Source organism: Rana temporaria, chromosome 3, assembly GCF_905171775.1.
Source record: "Rana temporaria chromosome 3, aRanTem1.1, whole genome shotgun sequence".
Classification (NCBI taxonomy): domain Eukaryota; kingdom Metazoa; phylum Chordata; class Amphibia; order Anura; family Ranidae; genus Rana; species Rana temporaria.
In genome coordinates this window covers 376,386,338-376,413,227 of record NC_053491.1, presented here as the reverse complement: position 1 = coordinate 376,413,227, position 26,890 = coordinate 376,386,338, and the positions used below count along the sequence as shown (strand labels likewise).

General features: G+C 43.9%; 1 protein-coding gene across 3 annotated transcripts; it reads left to right on the top strand.

Annotated features, from left to right (window-relative positions):
* Nucleotides 1–66: 66 nt before the first annotated feature.
* Nucleotides 67–26,890, top strand: FGFR1OP2 (FGFR1 oncogene partner 2). 3 transcript variants are annotated; one of them, XM_040345600.1, is made up of 7 exons: nucleotides 67–215; nucleotides 8,163–8,305; nucleotides 11,057–11,174; nucleotides 14,338–14,480; nucleotides 15,745–15,840; nucleotides 22,576–22,689; nucleotides 24,773–26,890. In XM_040345600.1, the coding sequence occupies exons 2-7, from the start codon at nucleotides 8,171–8,173 to the stop codon at nucleotides 24,908–24,910; spliced, it is 744 nt and encodes a 247-aa protein (XP_040201534.1). In that variant the 5' UTR covers nucleotides 67–215; nucleotides 8,163–8,170; the 3' UTR covers nucleotides 24,911–26,890. The 3 variants fall into 3 exon arrangements, with proteins under 3 accessions (XP_040201534.1, XP_040201533.1, XP_040201535.1); XM_040345599.1 differs by having other exon boundaries at nucleotides 68–207; XM_040345601.1 differs by lacking the exon at nucleotides 15,745–15,840 and having other exon boundaries at nucleotides 68–207.

Below are 26,890 nucleotides of genomic sequence, written 5' to 3'. Positions count from 1 at the left end.
GGCAGGGACCAAACATAGTGGAAGCGCGAAGCCGCCGTGGAAGACAATTATTTTTTTTTTCAGCGCGCATGCGCAGAGATTGGTCGCTTTGAGTGTACGTCATGGAATTCGGCGCTGACCGGTGACAGTACTGTTTGGTGTTGGGAAGTAAAGAGAGGTGACAGAGCTGCTGAGGCGCCGAATGTGACTGGAGATCATCGGAAATCGGTAATGAGGTGGGGCAGGGGGCTATGATCAGCTCTGACAGCTTTTTATTTCCAGTCAGTAACAACCCCAATCCCCCCCCCCCACTTCATTTACAGTTCCAGCCTTGTTTGCCCTGTGGAAGGTCTAAGTGTGCCAAGACAGGACCACAGACGGTGATTGGATGTGGTGGGGCACAGTGGGCAATAGCAATAGATGGTCACACAGCCAGATTAGGATTGGGCTGACCAACCCCTGCGCTGCGATCTGACCACGTGATCGCTCCGAGCCACTCAGGAAAAAAAATGTTTTTATGTTGTTTTTGTACAGACAAAGTATACCGAAAGACCAAATTGTTTGTTTTGGACGGAGTGCGTTAGTCAGATTCTTTGTTGCGCTCTGTAGGGAAATTTCTCCTGACTTCCTGTTACAGGGATGCAACAGGAAGTCTCTATAAAGTGAGAGGAAGTTTTTTTTCCCTCACTTCCTGTTGTGGCGACAACTGTATATTTTTGCCTCCCTTTCTATCTCAATGGCCACCAGGAAAAATAGAGAGGGCGATTCTCACCAATGGAGACAGAGAAAGCAATAAAATCATGATGGGGTGGGTTTTTAAACGCTTCCACACTCCATCCAAAGCTTGTAAATAAAAACGTGTTATGATTATTATACAGGATTTTTCAAAGCGCCAACAGTTTGCGCAGTGCTTTACAATGTGAGGCAGTGACAATACAATTCAATACAGGAGGAATCATGGGGCCTTGCTTGTTAGAGCTTACAATCTAGAAGAGAAGGATCGGGTCTGCACTGTGTAAAACCAACTGCACAGAGCAGGTAAGTATGTTGCTATTTAAAATAAAACAATTTGAACCTTTAACCACTTAAGACCCGGACCAAAATGCAGCTAAAGGACCTTGCCCCTTTTTGCGATTCGGCACTGCGTCGCTTTAACTGACAATTGCGCGGTCGTGCGACGTGGCTCACAAACAAAATTTATGTCCTTTTTTTTCCCACAAATAGAGCTTTCTTTTGGTTGTATTTGATCACCTCTGCGGTTTTTTTTTTTTGCGCTACAAAAAAAAAAAGAGCGACAATTTTGAAAAAAATGCAATATTTTTAACTTTTTGCTATAATAAATATCCCCCCAAAAATATATAAAAAAATATTTTTCCCTCAGTTTAGGCCGATACGTATTCTTCTACCTATTTTTGGTAAAAAAAAAAATCTCAATAAGCGTTTATCGGTTGGTTTGCGCAAAATTTATAGCGTTTACAAAATAGGGGATAGTTTTATTGCATTTTTATAAAAAAATTTTGTTTTACTACTAATGGCGGCGATCAGCGTTTTTTTTTTCGTGACTGCGACATTGTGGCGGACACTTCGGACAATTTTGACACATTTTTGGGACCATTGTCATTTTCACCACAAAAAATGCTTTTAAAATGCATTGTTTATTGTGAAAATGCAGTTGCAGTTTGCAGGGGCGCTGATGGGGTTGTGTGTGACCTGAAGTGTGTTTACAACTGTAGGGGGGTGTGGCTGTAGGTGTGACGTCGATTGTGTCCCCCTATAAAAGGGATGACACGATCTATGCTGCCGCCACAGTGAAGAACGGGGAAGCCGTGTTTACACGCGGCTCTCCCCGTTCTTCAGCTCCGGAGACCGATCGCAGGACTCCAGCGGCGATCGGGTCCGCGAGTCCCGCGGTCCCGGAGCTTCAGACCGGGTCGCGGGAGCGCGCCCGGGATCCACGGCTGGGTACTAGTACAGGACGTACCTGTACGCAGCCGTGCCATTCTGCCGATGTATATGTGGAGGACACTTTAAAGGAGTTGTAAATGCAGAAGTTTTTTTTAACTTAATGCATTTAGATAAAAAGCCTTCTGTGTGCAGCAGCCCCGCCTAACACTTACCCAAGGCCCTTCTCTGTCCAGCGATGTCCACAAGTGTCTCGGCCATCCAGATTCTCCTTCCTGATTGGCTGAGACACAGCACCGGCGCAATTGGGTCCCGCTGCTGTCAATCAAAATCGGCTAGCCAATTGGGGGAAGGGAGGGGTCAGGGCCGGTTTGGGGCTCCGTGTCTAAATGGACACAGAAAGCTGTGACTCGGCTTGGGTGCCCCCATAGCAAGCTGCTTGCTGTGGGGGCACTGAACGGGTGGGAGGGGCCAGGATCACAGAAGAGGGACCTGAGAAGAGTAGGATCTGGGCTGCTCTGTGCAAATCCACTGCAACAGAGCAGGTAAGTATAACATGTTTGTTAGTTTTATAGGGGAAAAAAAACAAGCCTTTACAATCACTTTAAGCTTTGACAAAATAAAACCTGGAAGCTGATCGGTTTCTGCACAGAGCTGCACCAGATTTTGCACTCTCCAGTTTTAGTAAATCCCCCCCCCAAGTGACAATCCACAACCATCCACTGCATTCTACTATTAGACCATTATATAATGTAATTATAAAGTCTCAGCAACATCTATATATCGGACGGTAATAGGGAGGTGTTGAAAAATCCTGACACATTTTATGAACACGAGTTCACTTCTTCAAGAGAGTAAGTCTATAATTCTACAAATACCACTCTTGGCTGTTTTTATATAAGGGATGTGATATATTCACATCCATACTTCAGATAGAACCTTAGATGACATTTCTTGTATGTTTCAGGGATGCTGTCTGACCAACACAAGTGTGAGCAACATTTTAGTCATCTCTGCTTTTCCGTGCTGACATGTTGAGGTCAGAGGTCACATCTCCCCCCTACCTAAACATAGGCGTCCATGTGTTCGTTATCATAGGGAAGCCGTGACAGCTCGCTGACTCAGCAGTTTGTACACTTGTGGCTATACAGTTTTCAGAACTTAGTAAGTTCTTTAAAGCAAGTCTGTCGGCCTTTATTAAAAAAAAAAATACTGTATTTATTGCCGTATAAGGCCCCGTACCCACGACCGGATCTGTCCGCTGATACTTGTCCGCGGACCAGTTTCAGCAGACAAGTTCGGTCGTGTGTAAGACCGGACAGGTTTCCAGCTGACATTTGTCCAGCCGACCGTTTTCCAGCGGACAAAAATTTCTTAGCATGCTAAGAAACATGTCCGCTGGAAGCCTGTCCGTCGGACATGTTCGGTCGTCTGTACAGACTCACCGGACATGTCCGATCGGCCGCCATCCCTCGCATGCGTCGAAGTGATTCGACGCATGCGTGGAAGTATTTACCTTCCAGGGCCGCGCACGTCACGGCGACGGCGCAGCCACGTCACCGCGGATCGTGTACGCGCGGATTTCTGTCTGATGGTGTATACAACCATCAGACAGAAATCTCCGGGCGGACATGTCCGCTGAAAACGGTCCAGCGGACCGATTTTAGCGGACAGTCCGTCCATGTGTACGAGGCCTAACACTCACTTTTTTACCCTGAAAATAGAGGGTAAACTTGCCTGCGTGTTATACGCAGGGGGCTGTGAAACGTTTTTTTTTCCCTGAAACTTCCTCAATGGGGGGGGGGGGGGGGGGAAGAGCACAGCATGGAACACGGGGGAAAGAGAGCAAAACACAGAACACGGGGGGGGGGGGAGAGCACAGCACAGAACATGGGGGGGAAAGAGAGCACAGCACGGAACACAGGGGAAAGACAGCACGGGGGTAGAAGACTTGCAACTCCCCTGCCTGCCCAGGTATCGGCTGAGGCATCGGAGCATTTCCCCCGAGTACAAGTACTCGGGGGAAATGCTTGGTATCGGTACTAGTATCAGTATCGGGACATCCCCCAGGCTTTATGTTAAGTTCATGCTTGAAAAGATCCCTGATACATTATATTTGTCAAACCCTTGTGGCTTTGTAACCATGATAGTTTACTGTACATTCATTCTTTGAAATTCTGAGTAAAAACATTGGAAACAAAAAGATCCTTGATGCCTATTTTAATGACAACCCCATCCACTACCTTCTGGGGTTCCCTTTTTTTAGGCATTTCTAAACAATCAAAGACGTTGGCCAATCATATCTTAGCACTAGCTAGAAGGGTCATCTCTAGGTGTTGGCTTTCCACTTCTCCCAATCTCATAGCCAACTCATAGATACTATAACTATGGTTTGAGACATGGACAACCTTACCGCAACCTTAACAGACAAGTTGGATCTATTCCATAAAATATGGGATGCCTGGGGCCATTCATAATATGGGTCTCCGTCGCTAAGCCACTACCCATATGACTGCTTTGACCATTCCCAGTATGATTCAGTCTCATACAATTGATTCTGGTGTGTTTTTGAATGAACCTGTTAATTGCCTTTAACCGCTTATCCTATATTCACTGGATAATTGTGATTATGTTGCTCATGCTCTATCCATCCAGAGGGTTACACAGACTTATTTCAGTTTATTGCATATGTTGTCTGAGTATGTTGTACATCTTTCGACTATTGCATGCTGTTAGGCCCCTTCCACACGGGGACGGATCCGTCAGCGGTGCCCGCCAGCTCAGCGGTAGATCTCTCCGCTGAGCCGGCGGATGACGGTCCCTCTCCGCTCACTGAGCGGGGAGGGGCTTGTCGAGCGCCGCTACTTGTCTATGGAGAGATCGGACGAAAACGGACAGCATGTCCGTTTTCATCAGAGCTCACCCGATCCAACCTGTCAGGACGAATGGCAACGTATCGCCATCTGTCTGATTTTAGCGAATCGGATGTCAGCGGTCACCGCTGACATTCGATGCTCCATAGACAAGCATGGAGTGCCCGTTCAGGTCCGCCGAATAAACTGACAGGCGGACTTGAACGGTCAGGCAGTGTGAAAGGGGCCTAATACCTATGCACACTCTTCAAGTTGTTTGTGTTGCTTATTCAAACTATTGATCCAGGAATGCTGATGTTCCAAAACATTCCTTATTCTTTTATTCTCCAATCGTCTTCCAGGGGAGATGGACTCCTCGCTGCAACAGGAAACACAATAGTCCACCATTATAAATTTGTTAGTCTTACCTGCGTGCCTCAGTTTTTTATTTTTCCCAGTCTCTGTGCTTTCTGCAGGGGACTCCCTGACCATAATCCTATTCAGCTCAGCGGGCATTGGGAGGGTGAGCAGGGGCAGCCTGAGACTAGGGCTCTGCTTGAAGTTTCACCCCTACAGAGGGGTATGCAACTATCCTCCCCCCAAGCTGCATCACAAATGCCGCTGGCACTTCCCCCAAATGCCACTGCTACACCAGTGGAGGGCCGGCTGCATTCTGCATCCCCCCTGGCTGCATTTGTATGTGGCCGGCCCTGGGAGGTGTACTAAGATGGTTCCGAGACGCCGCAAACAATTTCAGTCGGCGGCCATCTTGGTAAAGGCTGGAAGCTTTCTGGGCAAACGCTGGCGTGGTTCACTTCCGGGCAGTGGCGAAATAAAAAAAAAAAAGAAGAAGAAAAATAAGAAAATAACAAAAAAATGCTCAAAGGCCTCCCTCCCTAATGGAATGCCAGGAAGGAGGATGCGGCATGTGCAGGTTTGTCCACCAACCTGCATAATGTCAGCGGGGGCCGGAGCTGATGCAAAGGCAGTCACTATAAGACCTTTGGAAGCTGCAGTGAAGCTGGCATGTCCAAGTTATAAGGGCATTACCCCATCTACCCCTCTGTAGATGAACCCTGCACTATCCCATTTTTATAACATACCAGATCCCATGGTGTGTGCGATTAAGGGAATGAAAACATTGAAGGATATAATCTGTTACGGGGAGTTGTTCACTTTTTTACAAATGAAAGCATGGCATGATCTTCCCAACTCTTACCTTTTTTTCTTTTCGATTTTTTAAACCCTTTCAAGTGCACTTTAGGCTGTGGGGGTGGAATCCTTGCCCTCAGATCTCGAACGCTTACTGACTCGAGAGGAGCATATAAGGCCCCTTTCAGGGACCTATAAAGAGTTCTTTAAAAATACACTTTAGGCCCTAGTCAGATGTAGGGGAAAATGGGAAGCTGAAGTGCCTGACATACAGGGGGAGGACTGGGATGATTTGTGGACATGACCCTTTCAACACCTAGTATCGGCTAGAAAGGTTGATTCAATTACATTTTTTACAGAGGAGCTACTATACCCTGGCCGTATTAGCCAAGATTTTCCACTTTGCCTCAGCTGAGTAGTGCCGGAGATACTCCTTTTCACCCATTCGAACCACCGGAGGAGAGCTTTAGATAAGAATCTTAGGCCGGGTACTCACGAGCAAACATGTACGGTGAAACCGGTCCGTCAGACCGTTTTCACCGTACATGCCTGCCAGAGGGCTTCTGTACGATGGTTGTACTAACATCGTACAGAAGTCCGCGCGTAAACACTACGCGGGGCGTGTCCGCATCGTCGCCGCGGCGACGTGGGCGGGCCTGCCATTTAAAGGCTTCCACGCATGCGTCGAAGTCATTCGACGCATGCGAGGGACGGCGGGCGCTTGGACATGTACGGTAGGTCTGTACTGACGACCGTACATGTCCGAGCGGGCAGGATTCCAGCGGACGGTTTTAAAACACGTCCAGGAATATTTGCCCGCTGGGAAAAGGCCCGGCGGGCAAATGTTTGCTGGAATTCGGCCCGCTCGCGCCTACACACGACCGAACATGTATGCTGAAACTGGTCCGCGGACCAGTTTCAGCATACATGTTTGGTCGTGTGTACGGGGCCTTACTCTTAAAAAAAAACACGCTCTTAGTGGCCCTAGTATCGGCCCGGAAGAGTGAGCGAAATGAAAGCTTTTTCGATGATGGAACCAAACTGCCCGATCCAGACAGACAAAATGGTCCTCTCGCCAGACCCAGCTTTTCTACCAAAAGTCTCTTCCACAGGGCGAAGAATGTGGTTATCTCATCCCTTCTATAATCAATGGATAGCAAGAAAAAAAAGACACTTCCAACAAGCTAGATGTAAGAAAAATACTCATAGCTTACCTCGAGAACAAAGGACTGGCGAAAAACCACCTCATTATTTTTTCTCTATGTAGGAGTCAATACGGGAAAGCAGGCATCAAAAAACATGATAAGCAGATGGATAAATCTTGCCTCAGAGATGGCCTATGAGGCGCAAAAACCTTGCCCACCCAAGCTGGTTCAAACCCCGATCGACCAGAGCCTGGGTAACCTCAGTCACAGAAAAAGCAGGGGCAACAACGGAGCAGGGCAGCAACATGGTCGAGCTTCAGTACCTTCGCAAGGCACTACCATATTGACCAGCTGTCCAGTCAAGACCACACATTTGGTCGCAAGGTTCTCCAGGCCTTATCCCTGCCATAGTAGGTATTGCTTGATACTTCCTCTCGGATGCTGCCCTGGAAGACAATTGGAGAAAACAGAGTTGGGTACCTGGTAACTCTTTTGCTAAGAGGTCTTCCAGGGCAGCACTAGTTCCCACCCTAAGCGATAATTCCAGGTATTGTGGGGACACATTGGCTTATTGAGAGTTCCTTCAGTGCTTTAATAATACTGGGGCACACAGGTAAGACTAACAAATTTATAATAGTGGACGATTGTGCTTCCTGTTGCCTATCTCTCGTATGCTGCCCTGGAAGACTTCTTAGAAAAAGTGTTACCAGGTACCTAACTCTGTTTTCTCCAATTTTTTTTTTGTGTGTGCAACTTACCATTCACTCTAATGCGCTGTTAGCTGTAGATATAGTAATTATTAATAGGGGGACCCTGAGACCTGAAAATTATTTAAAGGGATTTTCCAAGTTAAAGTTTGAGCAAGGCAGCGCTAATGCTCACCACACATGTTTCAATCTGGTTGTACAATTTCCTTTAGATATACCGGCCACTATGTTGCACAAGGTCCTGCCTGACTATATAGAAATTGATTGGATTGAAATTGTTTAGGTAGGTCTTCATGTTACATTGTTTTGGTAAATCTAAAGTTGAATGTTAAATGATTGTAGGGCAGATTATAATGTGTAGTGTGACTCTTACACTGTGCACAGTGGAGTGCTTCATATGACTGTAACTTTTTTTTTCTTAACAGCCAGCAATATGAGTTGTACAATCGAGAAGGTTCTGTCAGATGCAAGATCCCTGGTGGAAAGGTTACGCGAACATGACAGTGCCGCAGAGTCTCTTATCGAACAGACAACCGTTCTCAACAAACGGGTGGAGGCAATGAAACAGGTCAGTGGAGTGCTGTAATATGAATATTGGTGATGGCACAGGAGAGTATTTGTGCTGAAACTTCATTGTATACTCCGTTCATACTGAGGACTTACTGCAGCAATTTACTAGAAAGTCATTTTTGATGGGACTTTCACACTATTGCTCGTTCCTGTTCTGTCTTTTCATTAGTGTGTCACATATCTCTTGTCTCGACTACTGCAACTCCATCTTCATTGTCCCAACTCTTCACAGACTATCTCCCTTTAACATGAATGCTGCTACCAGACTCCTCCACCTTACCAGTCATTCCCTCCACTGGCTTCCATTTGCCTAACAAATTTCAAAATACTAACATAGAAAAGCGGGCCATAGATGGATCAAAATTTCTGAATTTCAATCCATGTGTGACCTGTCCTGCTCCACAGAAGTCGATCGTTAAACCTACTTCTGTCTAGTAGGAGAGGTCACCCATTGATTGAAATTCAGACATTCCCCGCTGAACGGGCCGAGTTTTGATTCATTGGGCTTGTTGGATTTTTTTTCCCAATTCAGCGACTGCTGCCAATGGACTGCAGTTGCTAATCCGTGGAGAGTCCCTGCTGTCAGAATAAAATGACTCGACAGGGATGATCCCTCTATCCAACATAGTTTGTGTGAATGAAAAGAAAAACTTGATCCATCTATATCCAGCTGAAACAATCCACAATTTTCCCCCCAGCTGCATCATTAATTACATCCTAAAATATCACCTAAACCGTCCTTTTTATTTATTTATTTTTTTTTTCTTCCCAAGACCTTCTGCTCTCTAGCTCCCTTGTCACCTCCTCCCATGCTCGCCTCCAGAACTTCCCCAGAGACTGTCATTGTCTGAAATCTCCTACCCTAACATGTTAAGCTAGGTACAGACTATGAGTTTTTTTTTTTTTTTAACCAATGAAAAAAAGTCAGATTCCTGCATTCTGCAAGTGATTTGTACCCAGCTTAAGGTTATACCTCACCTTAGGCGGTCCCTAAAAACATATCCCTTCAGGGAAGCCTACTCCACCTCTAGCTAACAACTGAAGTTTACTTTCTCAAAAAACTCATCCTCACAGTTACTTGCTTTTGTATCCCTTTCTTTTCCCTTAATGGCCGGTTCACACTGGTCAGACATACGCTCCGACTTCGAGAGCACAGGTCACATGACATGTCAAAATTGAGTGCCCCCCTCCTTTCCTGGACCATACCTGGCCACATGCCCTCAATATGGAGGGGTGGGTGTTTTGGGGCAGAGGGGGGGCTCTAGATGGGGACAAGGGCCTCTTCCCAACAACCCTGTGCGGTGGTTGAGAGGGTCTGTGGGCAAGGGGCTTATCTGAATCTGGAAGCTCCCTTTTAACAAGGGGGTCCCCAGAATCCCCTCCCCATGTGAATGAGTATGGGGTACACCCCTACCCATTCACCAAAAAAGAGATGGTTTTTGACAAGTCCTTTAAATTAAAATTAAGACTGTCCCCCGTCGTGGCTCCAATGTGTCCTCTTTCTCTGGTTCTGCCACAGATGTCTTCTCCCTCCGCCGGTGTCTTCTCCCACTGATGATTTCACCCTCCAGCGATGTCTGTTGCCACCGCCGACAAATAATAAAACTGGTCCTCCGTTGCTGCCTCCCACCATTGTGTCGGCTCTGTTGTCTGATAATGGTTATATAGCTATGGGGTGTGGCCATCTGGTGAAGTCACCTGGAGACCACGTCACTTTTGATGTCCCTGACCCATGTTTAGGGCATGCGTCCCAGTATGGTCCAGGAGGTGGGGGATGACGCGGGACGCTCGCTCCAACCCCCAACCCCCAACCCCCCCCCCGACCTGCCGGGTTGTATGCTCAGATAAGGGTCTGGTATGGATTTTTGGACTGTGTTGGAGCAGTGTGAACCCGGCCTTAGATTGTAAACTATCATGAGCAGGGCCCTCCCCCAATGGTCAAGCTACAATATTGTAAATTTGTAACAAGTCGCAGTAATGGATCTGTGTGAGATATTTTGTAAACGCAGTCAAGAACTGCACTAAGTACTATGATTTTGACATCTCTGAGCTGGCACCTCAGTCCAGGTAGTGGATGGTAGCCCAATAATATACTGAATTTAGCCAAAAATAAAAGAAGTAACCCAAAACAGATATATAAAGAAGCTATTTTAATGCTGAACTAAACCCATCGATTTAACAGTTTGCCAAAATGATTACATTAAAGTGGTTGTAAACCCTTTACAACCACTTTAATCTACAGGTAAGCCTAGATTAAGGCTTACCTGTAGGTGCTTGAAATATCTCCTAAACCTACACAGTTTAGGAGATATTAACAAAAATTACGGCGCGATCGTGCCTTTCCTAATGTAGGCGGTGCCGTCACTGCAGGCTCCCGCGCGGCTCCGGCCAATCACAGCACCGGAGCCACGATACCCGGAAGTAACAGCTAGGAGAGATGTCGGCTGCCCGAGTGGTGAATGAGGACAGCTGCAAGGGCTTCGATCTGAGGTGAGTATTGCATAATGAGCTAGTTTGCTATGCATAAATAGGAGGATTTAGTTCTGCTTTAAGTGACAGGTCCTCTTTAAATATACAGCAATAACATGGTAAATATTGCAAATCCTTTAAAGCCACTGAATTTATAATTTGAAGTTACAATGGCTATTGGCAATTAGAGTTCCTCCATCTTGTCCTGTACTCCACGTGTTCTGTGTATTGTGCTGTGTGTTTTGTGGTTGTAAGCACTGATTGATTTCTCTTCTGATAGTACCAAGAGGAAATTCAGGAACTGAATGAGGTTGCGAGACACCGACCGCGATCTACGCTGGTGCTAGGAATCCAGCAGGAGAATCGTCAGATCAGGGAACTTCAGCAAGAAAACAAAGGTTACTGAGTCCTACCTAATGTGTTAATTCCAAGTGTCCTGATCCTCCCTTTATAAAACTACATCTGCACCATTTACTGACCTGGAGTTTCAGCTCTGTATGAAGCTGAATTTCAGCTATCTCATGCACCAGGGTTTGACAAATTTGCTTGGAATCTAGGAGCCATCTAAAAAAGTTAGGAGCCAGAAAACGCGCCCCGCCCCGACGAGCTCGCACGCAGAAGCGAACACATATATGTGAGTAGCGCCTGCATATGTAAACTGTATTCAAACCACACATGTGAGGTATCGTCGCGATCGTTAGAGCGAGAGCAATAATTCTACCTCCTGACCTCCTCTGTAACTCAAAACATGCAACCTGTAGAATTTTTTAAACGTCGCCTATGGAGATTTTTAAGGGTAAAAGTTTGTCGGCATTCCACGAGCAGACGCAATTTTGAAGCGTTTACTCGGCGTAACATTATCTTTCACAATTTAAAAAAAAATTGGGATAACTTTACTGTTGTCTTATTTTTTTTATTAAAAAAAGTGTATTTTTTCCCCAAAAAAGTGCACTTGTAAGACCGCTGCGCAAATACGGCAAGACAGAAAGTATTGCAATGATCGCCATTTTATTCTTTAGGGTGTTAGAGTAAAAAATATATAATGTTTGGGGGTTCTAATTAGAGGGAAGGAGATGGCAGTGAAAATAATGAAAAATTACACATTAGAACTGGTTTTACTTGTAATGCCGATGGCCACCACCAGATGGCGCCAGGTCACAGGAGGAAGCTTAGGACTTCACAGGGCCGCAAAGCCGCGGCCTCAATTACCGGCCGTCGCGGGCACGGAGACACAGGATCCTGTGCCTCCGTGCGCCCCCACCTCCCCCGCCGCACGATTGCGGCAGTCCCGCGATGGGCGGTAATTGAGGCCGCGGCTTTGCGGCCCAATTACCGGCGGGCACCAGGTCACAATTTCTTGTCGCAATTGCGACCTGGCGCCCGGATTTTGTCGAGCCCTGTCATGCACAATTGTACAGGCTCTTCCTCTGTACTTGATGGATGGATGTCGGGAGTCTGGAGGTGTGGGCACTCCTAGGTGGTTACATTGGTATGCAAAGCATCCTAGGTGATGCCCACATGTGAGGCTGAGCCTCCGTGATTAATAGAACTGAATTCCAATAAATGTAAGGGATGGGCCAGGGACAGTCAGACTAAGGAAGAAAGCACTAGAGGATTCTGGATGGATGCCCTCCAGCCAGGAAATTAGGCATGTTCTATGTGACTTTCTGCAGCTTCAGAGTAAGCAATTCCATGCGAGGAGAGGCCTGTACAACTTTGTAAGACTGAAGGGGAGGCTGAAGTTCATTGTGGGAAAATAATGGTTATTCAGCTATAACAGGTTCATGTATTCCTTGGTTAATGATTTTCATATATGATATTTACTTTGAGCAAATGATCCAATTTGGTTTGTATTTTGTTCTGATAAATGCAAAGCGTTCTCTGATTGGAGGAGCTAGAGAAGTGGGGTGGGGACATCACGCTGTCCTCCTCTTCCAGTCAGCAAATGCTTTGCATTAAGTTAGAGACTAAAAAGCATTCTCTGAATGGCATCTGTGCCAAGCGGCTGACCTCCAATGTTCAGAATTGTTAAGAATGTAGCAGGGAAGCTACTTGGCACGGCCCCCAAATCAAGTGGAGATCAGGTATGGTATCTTCATAGTTACATTAGTCCAAGCTGGACCCAATGTATGTAGAAAATATCCATTCAGGTTTCAATTTACTTTAGTACAATTGGGCCAAGCTGGCTCAAACAAAACATTTACATTACTAAATACCGTATTTATCGTGGTATAGCGCGCTCCCGCGTATAGCGCGCACCGCTAAAGTTGCCCCGAATTCCTGTGGAAAAAAGTTTTTTTGTACTTAGTTTTGGTGTCTTGCGCGGCGGCCTCGTCGGGTCCCGCGTCCGTCTGCGGCTTTGGGTGTCCTCTTCGTCGGGTCCGGCGTCCTCCCCGCTCGTTTCCCGTGCCGAGTTTGATTACTGCGCCGACATATACCGAGCGCAGTACACTCGTGTATCGTTGGGCAGGCTCGGCTACTCTCGCACTGACGTCCTGTACGTCCAGGACGTCAGTGCGAGAGGCGCCGAGACTGCCCGAAGATACACAAGTGTACTGCGCTCGGTATATGCCGGCGCAGTATTCAAACTCGGCGCGGGAAAGCGGGTATCGGCTTATGTCGCGCACCCACGATTTTGCACTGATTTTCAGGGCAAAATAGTGCGCGGTATACGCCGATAAATACGGTAATGCAAATACAAGCTTTCCTTTGAGTGGCCAAGGTGGAAATTGCATCGTCATATGCCCTTCTCTTCACCTCAGCCAGTCGTGGGAAGTCATTTATCCACAGATAAAAATACAAGATTTCTGAATTGTGAAGAAACATTCTGACTTTTTTTAAATTTTGACAGCAGACTGGATGTCACCCAAACTGCTGCCGAAGCACAGTACTGCTTACTGTATGTAGTTAATTACAGGACACATGGCAGCAGCATTGTTTTTTATTTTATTCATATTTTGTATTTTATTTATGGTTGATTTAGATGGATTTGTGTCTTTTCAACCTGACTAACTATGTAACTAAGGGCTCTTTCACACGGGCGGCCCGTTCAGGTCCGCCTGCCAGTTTTTTTGGCGGACCTGAACGGGCGCTCCGTGCTCCTCTATGGAGCCGCGGATGTCAGCGGACATGCCCGCTGACATCCGACCCCGCCAAAGTGTGATGGAGGAAAAACCTACTTTTCCATCCGTCGATCGGATCGGGTGAACGCGGACAGACGGCCTGTGTTCATCCGATCCTCCCCATAGGGGAGAGCGGAGAAAAGACAGGGCGGCTCAGCGGGGATCAATGGAGCGATCCCCGCTGAGCAAGCGGAGGTTCACGGGGCGGATCATTACTGATCCGCCCCATGTGAAAGGGGCCTAAGTGGAAATATATTTGCTTGAGACAGCTTGGCTCAAACAAAGGGTTTAAAGTCAATTAAAACCTAAAATTCTACTTTAACCCTTAGCCCCCCGCCCCCCACCGTCTTTGTTGGACAACCCCATGGGAATTCTAGTCCTTGGTTTTCATTCTTCACTCCAAGCCCTTCTCAAATTGGTGTTTTTTTTCTTCATCCAGAGCTTCGAACTTCCTTGGAAGAACACCAGTCAGCACTGGAGCTGATTATGAGTAAATACAGAGAGCAAATGTTCAGATTATTGATGGCAAGCAAGAAGGACGACCCCAGTGTTATTGTCAAACTGAAAGAGCAGCACGCCAAGGTAAGCCGGCACCCAGTGTTGTTATAAAGCACAAGGGATGAATATTACAAAACCACTTCCAATACAAATTTAGTTTTGTGTGGCAGTGACTAAAGCTGATCTCCGGGCAAAACTTTTATCTCATATTTATTTGAAAAGGACATTTCTCACCTTTTTTTAAAGTGCAACTAAAAGCAAATTTTTATTTATTTTTTGGCTAGAGATGGATTAGAACACCTGTCCGTTTTTATTGCTATCTGTGTCCCCGTTTAAGGAGATTCATCCTCTTTATTTGTCCTGTTTACCGTTATCATGGACAGTGAAGGTAAATGAAAATCCCAAATTTTGGGTTGACACCAGAACAGTAATAGAGGTGGAATCTTCCAATAGGGACACAAGTTCTGGCGACACCCCGGGATTCCCTCGTTTTGAAGGGATTTTCTCTCTCCTTGTTTTGGCTTTAGGACAGGAAGTGAAATGAAATCTTCCCAATGGGACACAGATGGCCAAAAAAAACAAAAAACGTTATGCCCCTTTCACATTAGAGCGAGAGCAGCGGTGGCGGTATAGCGGCGCTATACCGCCGGGATTGCCGCTGGAATCGGCCACTAGCGGTGCGGTATTAACCCTCGCTATCGGGCGGTATTGCCGCAGTTTACCCATTGTTTTAAATGGGAAGGAGCGGTATACATACCACTCCAAAGATGCTGCTGACAGGAGATTTTTTTTCTCTCCCGCCAGCGCATCGCCTCAGTGTGAAGGAGTTTTTCATGCAAAAAAAAAAACTCCTCAGTGTGAAAGGGGTCTAATGATAAATAAAAAATAAAAAACACGACAGGGGTTATAACCCTCCATTACTCTATCCAGAATGAAAAAAAAGTTTTGCCTTTTAGTTCCACTCTAAGCAATATGTTTTTTCAATGCAATCATCACCCTCTGATTAAAAAACAATTTGACTCTTGCAGAATAAGGACCCCATTTCCTTTTATTTTTATTTGTATGCCTGGTGGCGGTTATGTCCGCTCTTCCCCTGGCCACCTGTCCTGTAACATCCCCTGTGTAGTTCCTTGTACAGCAAGCTGCAATGTAGTGGGAGGACCTAGGCAGCTCAGATTCCCGGTCTGACCCCCCACTATCATAACGTTGTTTGACAGGCCAGGAGACCTCTGCTCTCTCCTTCCACTATTACTAGGGATTAGCCAGAAACCCCCCACAATCCTACCTTCGTTCTTGCCCATTGTTGACTACAATTCTGGTTGATGAGAATTGTAGTTTTTCTTTACAGACAGGAAGTGATGTAATTTCTACGCTGATGCAGCCTCCAGATTCCAGGCATAGCTGCAATTTCCAATTCAATGATGACATCACAGATTTTATCAAGGTAAACTTACATAGGTCACTAAAAAAATATACCAAAAAATTGGAGATGCTATCTTGGTCTCAAAAACTTTTTACTTCAATCTTCTTGCATATACAAGTAACGAAAGCACAGTTTGAGACAGGAACTCCATCTTTCATTAAGTTTTGTGTGTGTGTATATATGTATGTATATATAATGCACAAACACACTATCTCACAAAAGTGAGTACACCCCTCACATTTTTGTGAATATTTTATTATATCTCTTCATGTGACAACACTGAAGAAATGAAAAGAAAGAAAGAATCCGCACTTAGGATATATAAAATTAGCTGCTGCCTCCCTACAGGGTCTCAAAGAGACCAAGGGATAGTAAAGAAAAGTTGGGATGATGGCGCTGCTTGACCTGTAAGGTCTTGAAATCCAGAGGTATCCTGAAATCCTTCAGGATACCTCTGGATTTTAAGACCTTACAGGTCAAGCAGCGCCATCATCCCAACTTTTCTTTACTGAAGAAATGAAACTTTGCTACAATATAAAGTAGTGAGTGTACAGCTTGTATAAAAGTGTAAATTTGCTGTCCCCTCAAAATAACTCCCCACGCAGTCAATAATGTCTAAACCGCTGGCAACAAAAGTGAGTACACCCCTAAGTAAAAATGTCCAAATTGAGCCCAATTAGCCATTTTCCCTCCCAGTGTCATGTGTCTCGTTAGTGTTACAAGGTCTCAGGTGTGAATGGGGAACATGTGTGTTCAATTTGGTGTTATCGCTCTCGCTCTCTCATACTGGTCACTGGAAATTCAACACGGCACCTCATGGCAAAGAACTCTCTGAGGATCTGAAAAAAAGAATGGTTGCTCTACATAAAGATGGGCTAGGCTATAGGAAGATTGCCAAGATCCTGAAACTGAGGTGCAGCACGATGGCCAAGACCATACAACGGTTTAACAGGACAGGTTCCACTCAGAACAGGCCTTGCCATGGTCGACCGATGAAGTTGAGTGTGCATGGCTGTCGTCCCAGAAGGAAGCCTCTTCTAAAGATGATGCACAAGAAAGACAGCAAACAGTTTGCTGAAGACAAGCAGACTAAGGACGGATTACTGGAACCATGTCCTGTGGTCTGAGGAGACCAAGATAAACTTATTTGGTTCAGATGTCAAGCGTGTGTGGCGGCAACCAGGTGAGGAGTACAAAGACAAGTGTGTCTTGCCTACAGTAAAGCATGGTGGTGGGAGTGTCATGGTCTGGGGCTGCATGAGTGCTGCTACCGGCACTGGGGAGCTACAGTTCATTAAGGGGACCATAAATGTCAACGTGTACTGTGACATACTGAAGAAGAGCATGATCCCCTCTCTTCAGGGACTGGGCCACAGGGCAGTATTCCAACATAATGACCCCAAAGACACCTCCAAGACGACCACTGCCTCGCTAAAGAAGCTGAGGGTAAAGGTGATGGACTGGCCAAGCATGTCTCCAGACCTAAACCCTATTGATCATCAGTGGGGCATTCTCAAATTGAAGGTAGAGGAGAGCGCAAGGTCTCTAACATCCACCAGCTCTGTGATGTCATCATGGAGGAGTGGAAGAGGACTCCAGTGGCAACCTGTGAAGCTCTGGTGAACTCCATGCTCAAGAGGGTTAAGGCAGTGCTGGAAAAAAATGTTGGCCACACAAAATATTGACACTGGCCCCAATCTGGACATTTTCACTTAGGGGTGTACTCACTTTTGTTGCCAGCGGTTTAGACATTAATGGCTGTGTGTTGAGTTATTTTGAGCGGACAGCAAATTTACACTGTTATACAAGCTGTACACTCACTATATTGTAGCAGTTTCTCCAGTGTTGTCGCATAAAAAAATATATAATATAAAATATTTACAAAAATGTTGGGTGTACTCATGTGAGATATGGTGTGTGTAATAAATATAATATATAAAAAAAAATATACACACGTTTGCTATGTGTATAGGGATGGTAAATATGGGTAAAAATTAGTAACCAGCCCAGAGTTCAGCTTTAATGTTTTGTAAGAACCAGTATTTTATGTGCTTCCTGTAAGTTGTCCCTTTGGAATACTTAGCCAATATGTAAGTTAAAGCTTCTTTCACACTCAGACCGCCCGAGCATTAGCGGTAAAGGGCCGTACCATTTTAACCGGCGCTGTGCGAGCGGGGCACTTTTAACCTAAAAAAAGGGGCTAACGTGTTTAAAAGCGACGAAAATCGATTTCAATGGCCATCACTCCCGCACCGCCGCAAACATTCTGCCCCAGTGTAAAAACACTCTGGCTTTCACACTGGGGAGGCAGTTTTTAGGCGCTTTACAGGTGCTATTTTTTAGCGCTAAAACGCCTGAAAAGCACCTTCAGTGTGAAAGGAGTCTAAAATGTGCATTTTCCCCCCAAAAAACATGTTTTTTTTCTGAAAGCAGAGGACTTGTAGAACAAAATAATGTCAGTTAAAAAAATTTATGACGCACTGTAATTGCACAGCTGTTAATAAAACCTATGTCTTCGGTAAAAAAATGCAATAAAATTAATTTGAATGCATTCCATCACAATATAATTTGCACACTGGGCAAGCTGAATAAGTGACTGTGTGGCTTTACATGATGAATCACTTCTATACAAAGTAGGAGAGCCTGCTGTTAGATTTTAAAAGCATTGCCGTGAGCTTGTTTTATCCCTTTAATTGCCTTTTTTATGGCATTTTCTAGGTTTGCATAGTCAGTGGTTTTCAGTTGGGCTTGTAAAGTATTTACAATTTTAATAGACACTTGCTGATGGAATGTACAATACAGTATGTTCACTCAAAATACCAAAAGAAAAAAAAAGAAAAAACAGAGTGCGCCAATCTGAGTGCAGTAAGCCCAAATTTAATAGCTGGAGTAAAATAAAATAAATATACATATACAAAATGCCTACTCACAAACATGAAGTAGATGGTAGGCAAAGAGACCAAAATGGGGAGATGTGGGCGATCAGCAAATGAATATGTGCCTGGAGTCCTGCAGTAGTCTTGGCTGGCGGGCATCCAGAATGTAAGCTGTAGCAGATGGATTGATTGAGATCGGTGTCAGGGGACAGGAACACCGGAAAGCCACAGAGGATGCGGCGTGCCCTTCACCGTGGAGCGCAGCGTGCCGTCGTCGCGCCGGAAGTGACGTGCAGGTCCGTGCCGGCCAATAGGATTACGCGTTTCACAGCGTCAGCTGTTTCATCAGATCCATGCTGTCCATAGGGGACAGACGTATTAAAAAGGAAAAGAAGTGCTGTGATAGGCTGGCGGCAAACATCAATTTAACAACATTGACTAGAATGACAGAGATGGCAAGCGTATAAGCACTGCACCAGCGCAATATACAATGCAACTGAAATGTATTATTAATATGTAAAACAAACATTATGGGGTATTATACAGCTCACATAGAAACGAAATGTTAAAAACCAGGTAATGAAAGAGGGGAATTATAAATAAATAAATAAACATGATAACATAAATATATAATATATATATCTAGGAAATCATCATTACCAGTATGTTAAATGTTTTAAAATCCCTCACATTGCGAAACATAATAATAAAATATTCCAGAAAATTATTAATTATATTAAAAATTATTACTAATATATAAAAAATATATAAAAATATATATATATATATATATATATATATATATATATATATATATATATATATATATATATATATATTACATATATAATATGCACACATATACATCACTATATTAGGACCTATCAAAGGGATAGCAAATGTATATATATATGTGTATATATATATATATATATATATATATATATATATATATATATATATATATATATATATATATATATATATATACATTTGCTATCCCTTTGATAGGTCCTAATATAGTGATGTATATGTGTGCATATTATATATGTAATATACATATATATATATATATATATATATATATATATATATTTTATATATTTTTTATATATTAGTAATAATTTTTAATATAATTAATAATTTTCTGGAATATTTTATTATTATGTTTCGCAATGTGAGGGATTTTAAAACATTTAACATACTGGTAATGATGATTTCCTAGATATATATATTATATATTTATGTTATCATGTTTATTTATTTATTTATAATTCCCCGCTTTCATTACCTGGTTTTTAACATTTCGTTTCTATGTGAGCTGTATAATACCCCATAATGTTTGTTTTACATATTAATAATACATTTCAGTTGCATTGTATATTGCGCTGGTGCAGTGCTTATACGCTTGCCATCTCTGTCATTCTAGTCAATGTTGTTAAATTGATGTTTGCCGCCAGCCTATCACAGCACTTCTTTTCCTTTTTAATACGTCTGTCCCCTATGGACAGCATGGATCTGATGAAACAGCTGACGCTGTGAAACGCGTAATCCTATTGGCCGGCACGGACCTGCACGTCACTTCCGGCGCGACGACGGCACGCTGCGCTCCACGGTGAAGGGCACGCCGCATCCTCTGTGGCTTTCCGGTGTTCCTGTCCCCTGACACCGATCTCAATCAATCCATCTGCTACAGCTTACATTCTGGATGCCCGCCAGCCAAGACTACTGCAGGACTCCAGGCACATATTCATTTGCTGATCGCCCACATCTCCCCATTTTGGTCTCTTTGCCTACCATCTACTTCATGTTTGTGAGTAGGCATTTTGTATATGTATATTTATTTTATTTTACTCCAGCTATTAAATTTGGGCTTACTGCACTCAGATTGGCGCACTCTGTTTTTTCTTTTGATCGTTTCAGAGCAATGCTTCTGCTTTAAGGTGCTGCCGCTAAGTGTTCCCCACAGCCACTTGTACTACATTTCATTGATCCAGGACTTTCATGGACACTTTTATTATTGGACTCTAGTATTAGAATTGCATATACCTCATTTTATTCATTGGTTGCTCTGCTGGATCATGCGCCACATATCCGTTTTTTGCATACTCACTCAAAATACCATGCTAGGAAATATTCCCATTTACCATCTCGGGGACCTATTAAAGCCTACGTTTAGGCAAAAAGAAAGAAAAAAAAAAATCAGCACAAGGGAAAATAATTCCTATCAATCTGAGGTGCCCCTTGTACTGCTGGCTTCTTGTTTATTTGAAATTCTCCTCCATGATGAAATGAATGAAAAACGATCTCTGAATGGATGACAAGTTGAAGAATTAAATGACCACCTCCTCCTTTCAGAGATTGATTTTCTTTTATGGAAGCAACTTCTATGAATGGAGGAGGTGGGCATAGTTGTTACTCTTGATGAATGCAAATGTCAGTTTCTGTCGGCTCTATTAACCACCTCCGCACTGGAAGAATAAGGCGGCAGGGGTGTGGGGGCTTTATCGGAAGAAGGAGGATTTACATGGAGCCAACAGCACCTTTTTTGACTAAACGTAGGTTTTATTAACCACTTCCCGACCGCCGCATGTATATGTACTTCCACAGAATGGCACGTACAGGCAAATGGCCGTACATGTACGTCCTTGCCTTCTAGCGGGTGGGGGGTCCGATCGGCGGTGGCGGTCGGATTCCCGCGGGGAGCGATCCGGGACGACGGCGCAGCTATTCCCCGGAGCTGAAGAACGAGGAGAGCCGTATGTAAACACGGCTTCCCCGTGCTTCACTATGGCGCTGCATCGATCGAGTGATCCCTTATATAGGAAGACTCAATCGATGACGTCAGTCCTACAGCCACACCCCCCTACAGTTGTAAACACACACTAAGTGAACACTAACTCCTACAGCGCCCCCTGTGGTTAACTCCTAAACTGCAACGGTCATTTTCACAATAAACAATGCAATTTAAATGCATTTTTTGCTGTGAAAATGACAATGGTCCCAAAAATGTGTCAAAATTGTCCGAAGTGTCCGCCATAATGTCGCAGTCACGAAAAAAATCACTGATCGCCGCCATTAGTTGTAAAAAAAAAAAAAAATTAATAAAAATGCAATAAAACTATCCCCTATTTTGTAAACGCTATAAATTTTGCGCAAACCAATCGATAAACGCCTATTGCGATTTTTTTTGTTTACCAAAAATAGGTAGAAGAATACGTATCGGCCTAAACTGAGGGGAAAAAACATTTATATATGTTTTTGGGGGATATTTATTATAGCAAAAAGTAAAAAATATTGAATTTTTTTCAAAATTGTCGCTCTAGTTTTGTTTATAGCGCAAAAAATAAAAACCGCAGAGGTGATCAAATACCACCAAAAGAAAGCTCTATTTGTGGGGAAAAAAAGGACGCCAATTTTGTTTGGGAGCCACGTCGCACGACCGCGCAATTGTCTGTTAAAGCGACGCAGTGCCGAATCGCAAAACCTGGCCTGGGCATTTAGCTACCTAAAGGTCCGGGGCTTAAGTGGTTAAGAAGGTGTCTGATTGAAGTACTACCTTATTTTAAGGCTTTTACTATTTTAAAGCATTTAAAAAAAAGAGCTATTGTAACCATCTGGTTTCTTTACACTAATAATGAGGCCGTGAAATAACTTTGGTAGGAGCAATACAGATCACTGGTTTTTCGGTGGCTCTGCATCCCTTCTATCAGCGACATTTTTTCAGTACAGCAGTGATAAGGACATCAGTGGTGTGGGTGGCAGGAGAGGTTAAAGTTGGAGAGGGGGGGGTACATGGTGTGTTTTTTTTGTGTTTTTTGTTCCAGCAGCAGACTCTTTAATCACCATGAAACTAAAAAATATATTTTCTTTTCACTAGGACTTGCAGACTCATGTAGACAAAATTACGGAGATGACGGCAGTGATGAAACATGCAATTGAAATTGATGAACAATGTGGTGACCAGGAATACGACAGGATCCTCAAACTCGAGGTGCGTGTGTGTGTCCTTCCATGTAATTCAGTGGTTCTCAACCTGGGGGTCGAATGAGGATTTGCCAGGGGTCACCAAATCCTGGTCTGTTCCTGAAGCCTGCATCGCTCTCCCAGCCTTTTTGCTATCCCTGGAGCCTGTGGCCACACAGATGGGTTGTTCCAGGAACCCGCAGCCGCCTACTCAGCCTCTTCACAGTCACTGCCCACTCAGCCTCTTCGCAGTCACTGCCCACTCAGCCTCTTCGCAGTCACCCATTCAGTTCACGGCATGGCTGGGGGGCAAAGACTAGAAGTCAGCTGACTGGTGAGGAATGTGAAGTGGGAGGGGCTGGAGGAGACCCTGTCTCCTGATTTTGGCATCGGTGTCACTGCTACGAGACGCCACGAAGTCTGAAACACAGTGAAGCCGGAGACACTGAGTGACACTACCTGTGATTATAGTTGCCATTAAAAAGACTCAGGGAGCGCTAAATGTCCGTGTCTTGTCTTGGGTGCTGACAACCCACACTACAAAAATAATTTTACTGTTAGGGGTCCCCACAAATTGGCAAATTTTATCAATGGGTCACGGCACTAGAAGGTTGAGAACCACTGATGTAATTGATACTGATGGCTGCAAATTGGTAAATGACTTGTAATGAAGATGTTCCAGAATCCTAATTTTCCTGGTGACCTGGCAAGCGACACACCACCTGTGTTACACAGACACCACTCTGGACGAAGGAGCACAGGGGACAGATTTGGACAGCAGCATTGTCAGTCTGTGGGAGAAGAGTGTCAGAAGTACTAGCAAATTTAAATACATTTAAAAAAATGTGAAGCTGAAGTCCAGCTAATAGTTTATAATCTGTTGCAGCAAACAGTTTTCTCCTTTTTTAAATAAATGTTTTCCATAAATGAATAAAAGCTGATCATTTCAAGCACCCCTGCCAGTGGTAAATGGCCTGTCTCATCCTTGTAACTGCAACAAACTTGCTGGCTGGCTCACCAGATTAAAATCAGAAGAAAGAAAGCCTAAAAAAAGGAAGCTAATGCAGCCATCATATATAAGAATTGGTAAGCTACAATATATTAAATGTATGCTTTAGGTTTAATACTGCTTTATTAGCCAGAAAACTAACAGGAGTGAGTGTCTGTGGTAAAATTAGTAAAATTGTGGAAACATGTAGGGGGGGGCGTTGTGTTAGGTTTTTTTTTTTTTTTGTATTTTTTTTTTTATTTCATTCCCCCCCCCCTTAAAAAATGTATTTAAAGCCAAAATTGTTTATTTTTTTAGTTTTTGAGAGTGGTTATGGGCTAGAAACTTAGCCAGATTGTTATGTTAGTGTCCCCATTGGGAAAAAAAGGAGAAGGTGTCGGGGTGTTTACTGAACTTTTTTTTTTAACAATGTTACATGTAAAGCCTAGTACACACGGGCCGATTGTCTGGCGCCCCCTTCCTTGTCTTAATGAATAGTCAGTGATTGGTTTTCTTCTTTTCATTCATAGCTGTGTTTGCTGTGCCTCAGTTCATGAATGAACGTGAAGCTTCGTACAGAGCTATTCTTGTTCATTCATTCTCTGCAGCTGAGGCTACAGAGAAAGGGACGAATGAATCAGTCTCTTTCTCGGTCTTAAAAGTGAGACATCAGGGGTCTGTTTAGACCCCTGATATTTCACCAAAGCCCCCCAACGGGGGTCCTAAAAAAAATATATATGTGTGTGTGTGTGTGTGTGTGTAAAAAATATTAAAATAAAAAACGAATGGTGGAACTAGCACTAGTCCCATTGTCAGAACACAATAGCTCAGTGGGGGGAAGATTGCTGTACTACAATTAGATCGTTAGTACAGCGGCTCTAACCTGAGCTGGCAGTTTTTACTTTTAATGGAAAAAAATTGACAGTGTGTACTAATGGTCACCAGTACAAACGGAGTGCATTTTTTTTTTCTGTGTGAATGGGAACACAAATCAAACATTGTGAGGTTTTTTCAAATGTGATTTCGAAATATACTTTAACTGTATTTGAACAACATTCATGAGTAAGGCTTGCTGTTCCACTTTTGTCATCGAACCTTAATTCTTTATATTGTTCCCCAACAGAAAGAGAACAGAGGCTTGCGAGAGATTCTCCAGATCACCCGGGAATCCTTCCTGAATCTCAGAAAAGATGAATCTCTAGACAGCTCCTCCCTTTCTACCCTAGTCAACAGCACGGACCATAATTTACGGAAAAGCTGAGGCCCCGCCTACTTCCGTCTGGATGGAATAGAGCCTATTAAAGGAACAACAAGCCAAATTCTGTGAAATCTGATTTTTAAAGTTACTGCTGTCCTCTACTGGTACACTGGAAAACTGACGATTCACCGGGGGCCTGGACCCGCAGGAATCCCTGTATGTTTCACACAGAACCGGCAGCCTGCAAGATTATTTTACTGCTAGCCAGAGTTGGCATAAGTTATTTATAGGGCATTGTAGAGTTCACTGATATTTTAGCTTTGGGGGGGGAAACGTTAATTCTGAAGCGCTATTTTTTAAAGAATCGTGTAGATAAATTATGAAGTATTTTTATATCATGGGTACGGAAATGTTATGAGTGCAAGATGGTCATTACATTCCTTCAAATATGCTGTCAGTTCTGTATGTTATAGGGGGATTAATGAGCCTATAAATCAAAATTGCTCTAATTCTGACAAAGTGGAATTATACTTTTTTTTATTTTGCAGTCGTGAATGAAAGTTTTCGAAAATCCTTTTTTTTTTTTTTCTGTTTGTGTGACCTTTGGAGAGATTTCTTCATTTATTCTCACTTCCTGTCCTGAAGGGCAACTAAAAGTGAGGGGGTGTCCCACCTTTTGACAGCTGTCCCCAAAAGTTGTGTCCCTATTAAACAATTTACCATCACCTCTTGGGAAAACTCTCCAAAGTGAATGGAATCCTCTTTTAGATCGTGTTGCTGGCCAGGTTTGCCCATATTTCTGTTCTGGTTAAAGTTATAGTTATAAAATGTTTGATTTTTTTTTTCTCGCATTCATAATCGGGTGACAGCTGTCCCAAGGGCAGGAAGTGTAGTTGGAGCACAGTCATTGTTAAAAATTGAGGAGAGACTCTAACCCTTCAGTTGGCGAGTAAGAAGTCCTTTGGCTCCCTTGGTGGGGGATTGCCCCTTTTGAGGTTGGCACTGTCCAGTCCTTTGCCAGGGCCTCTTGGTGGATAACACACTCCCAGCCTGACAAATAACAGTACTGAAATGGTGGCACCTTGTACAGTACTGAAATGGTGGCACCTTGTAAGTTCCTATGTTAGTTAGTTAGTAATGCTTCCCCTGGCATCTTAGGCCGAGCCCTCTCCCCCATCATTCACCATCAGATGCCAGAGCATCAGCAGGCAGTACAAGCTCTGGTGCTTTAAAACTTTAGTTATCAGTACAGATTTGCTTTAGAAGTCAAATCTACCTAACCCAGATTTTGGTTCTGGGTTGGCAGTGAAAGGTTGAAGCTCCTGCGTCCCCCACCCCCCTCACCGTTTTCCTTATAATGCTTCATTGGCAGGATACCTTATTGGAATTCAGGGTATCTCTGCCCCCTCCTACCCAGACATGACAAAGCTGTCATTCTCTGGCAGCTGCACCTTCCCAGTTATTGGAGTCAATCATAAATGTTGGGCTTATTATTGTCTCAGCAACCAAGTAGATCTGGGACTTCTGGTTGGGAAATGTCACCACTGGTGCCTCAGAGACAGAAGAAGTTGCCAGGAAATTCAGCTTGTCAGCAACCATCCCATTTGTAATGAGAAATACATAGGCTATTACTGAACTCCCCTTTAATGCAGGTTGCTGACTGATCTAAAATCTTTTGTTGTGTACCGTTAACAAAGATGCAGCTCAGAAGTTCACTTGCTGCATGCTTGTTTTAGGACAATAACTCGGAAATAACTGTAGCCAGGCAGCTGGCATTTTCAGGAGGAGACCAGTTATGGTATCCAACATATGTCTTTCGATATAGGTTTCCTTTTATAGTATGTTACAGCTGAAGTATGTAAACCCCAACAATGATTTTCTCTCATTTGCCATCTTTTAGTCTGTAAAATATATAATTGCTTATAACAAGCAGTGTGATCACCCTGCCACATTCATAGAAATTGGGGGCACGCTGTTAAAATTCAACACTGAAAGCTTGATTTAAAATGTAACTTCTTCAATAAAGCCCAGAATTCTACAGTG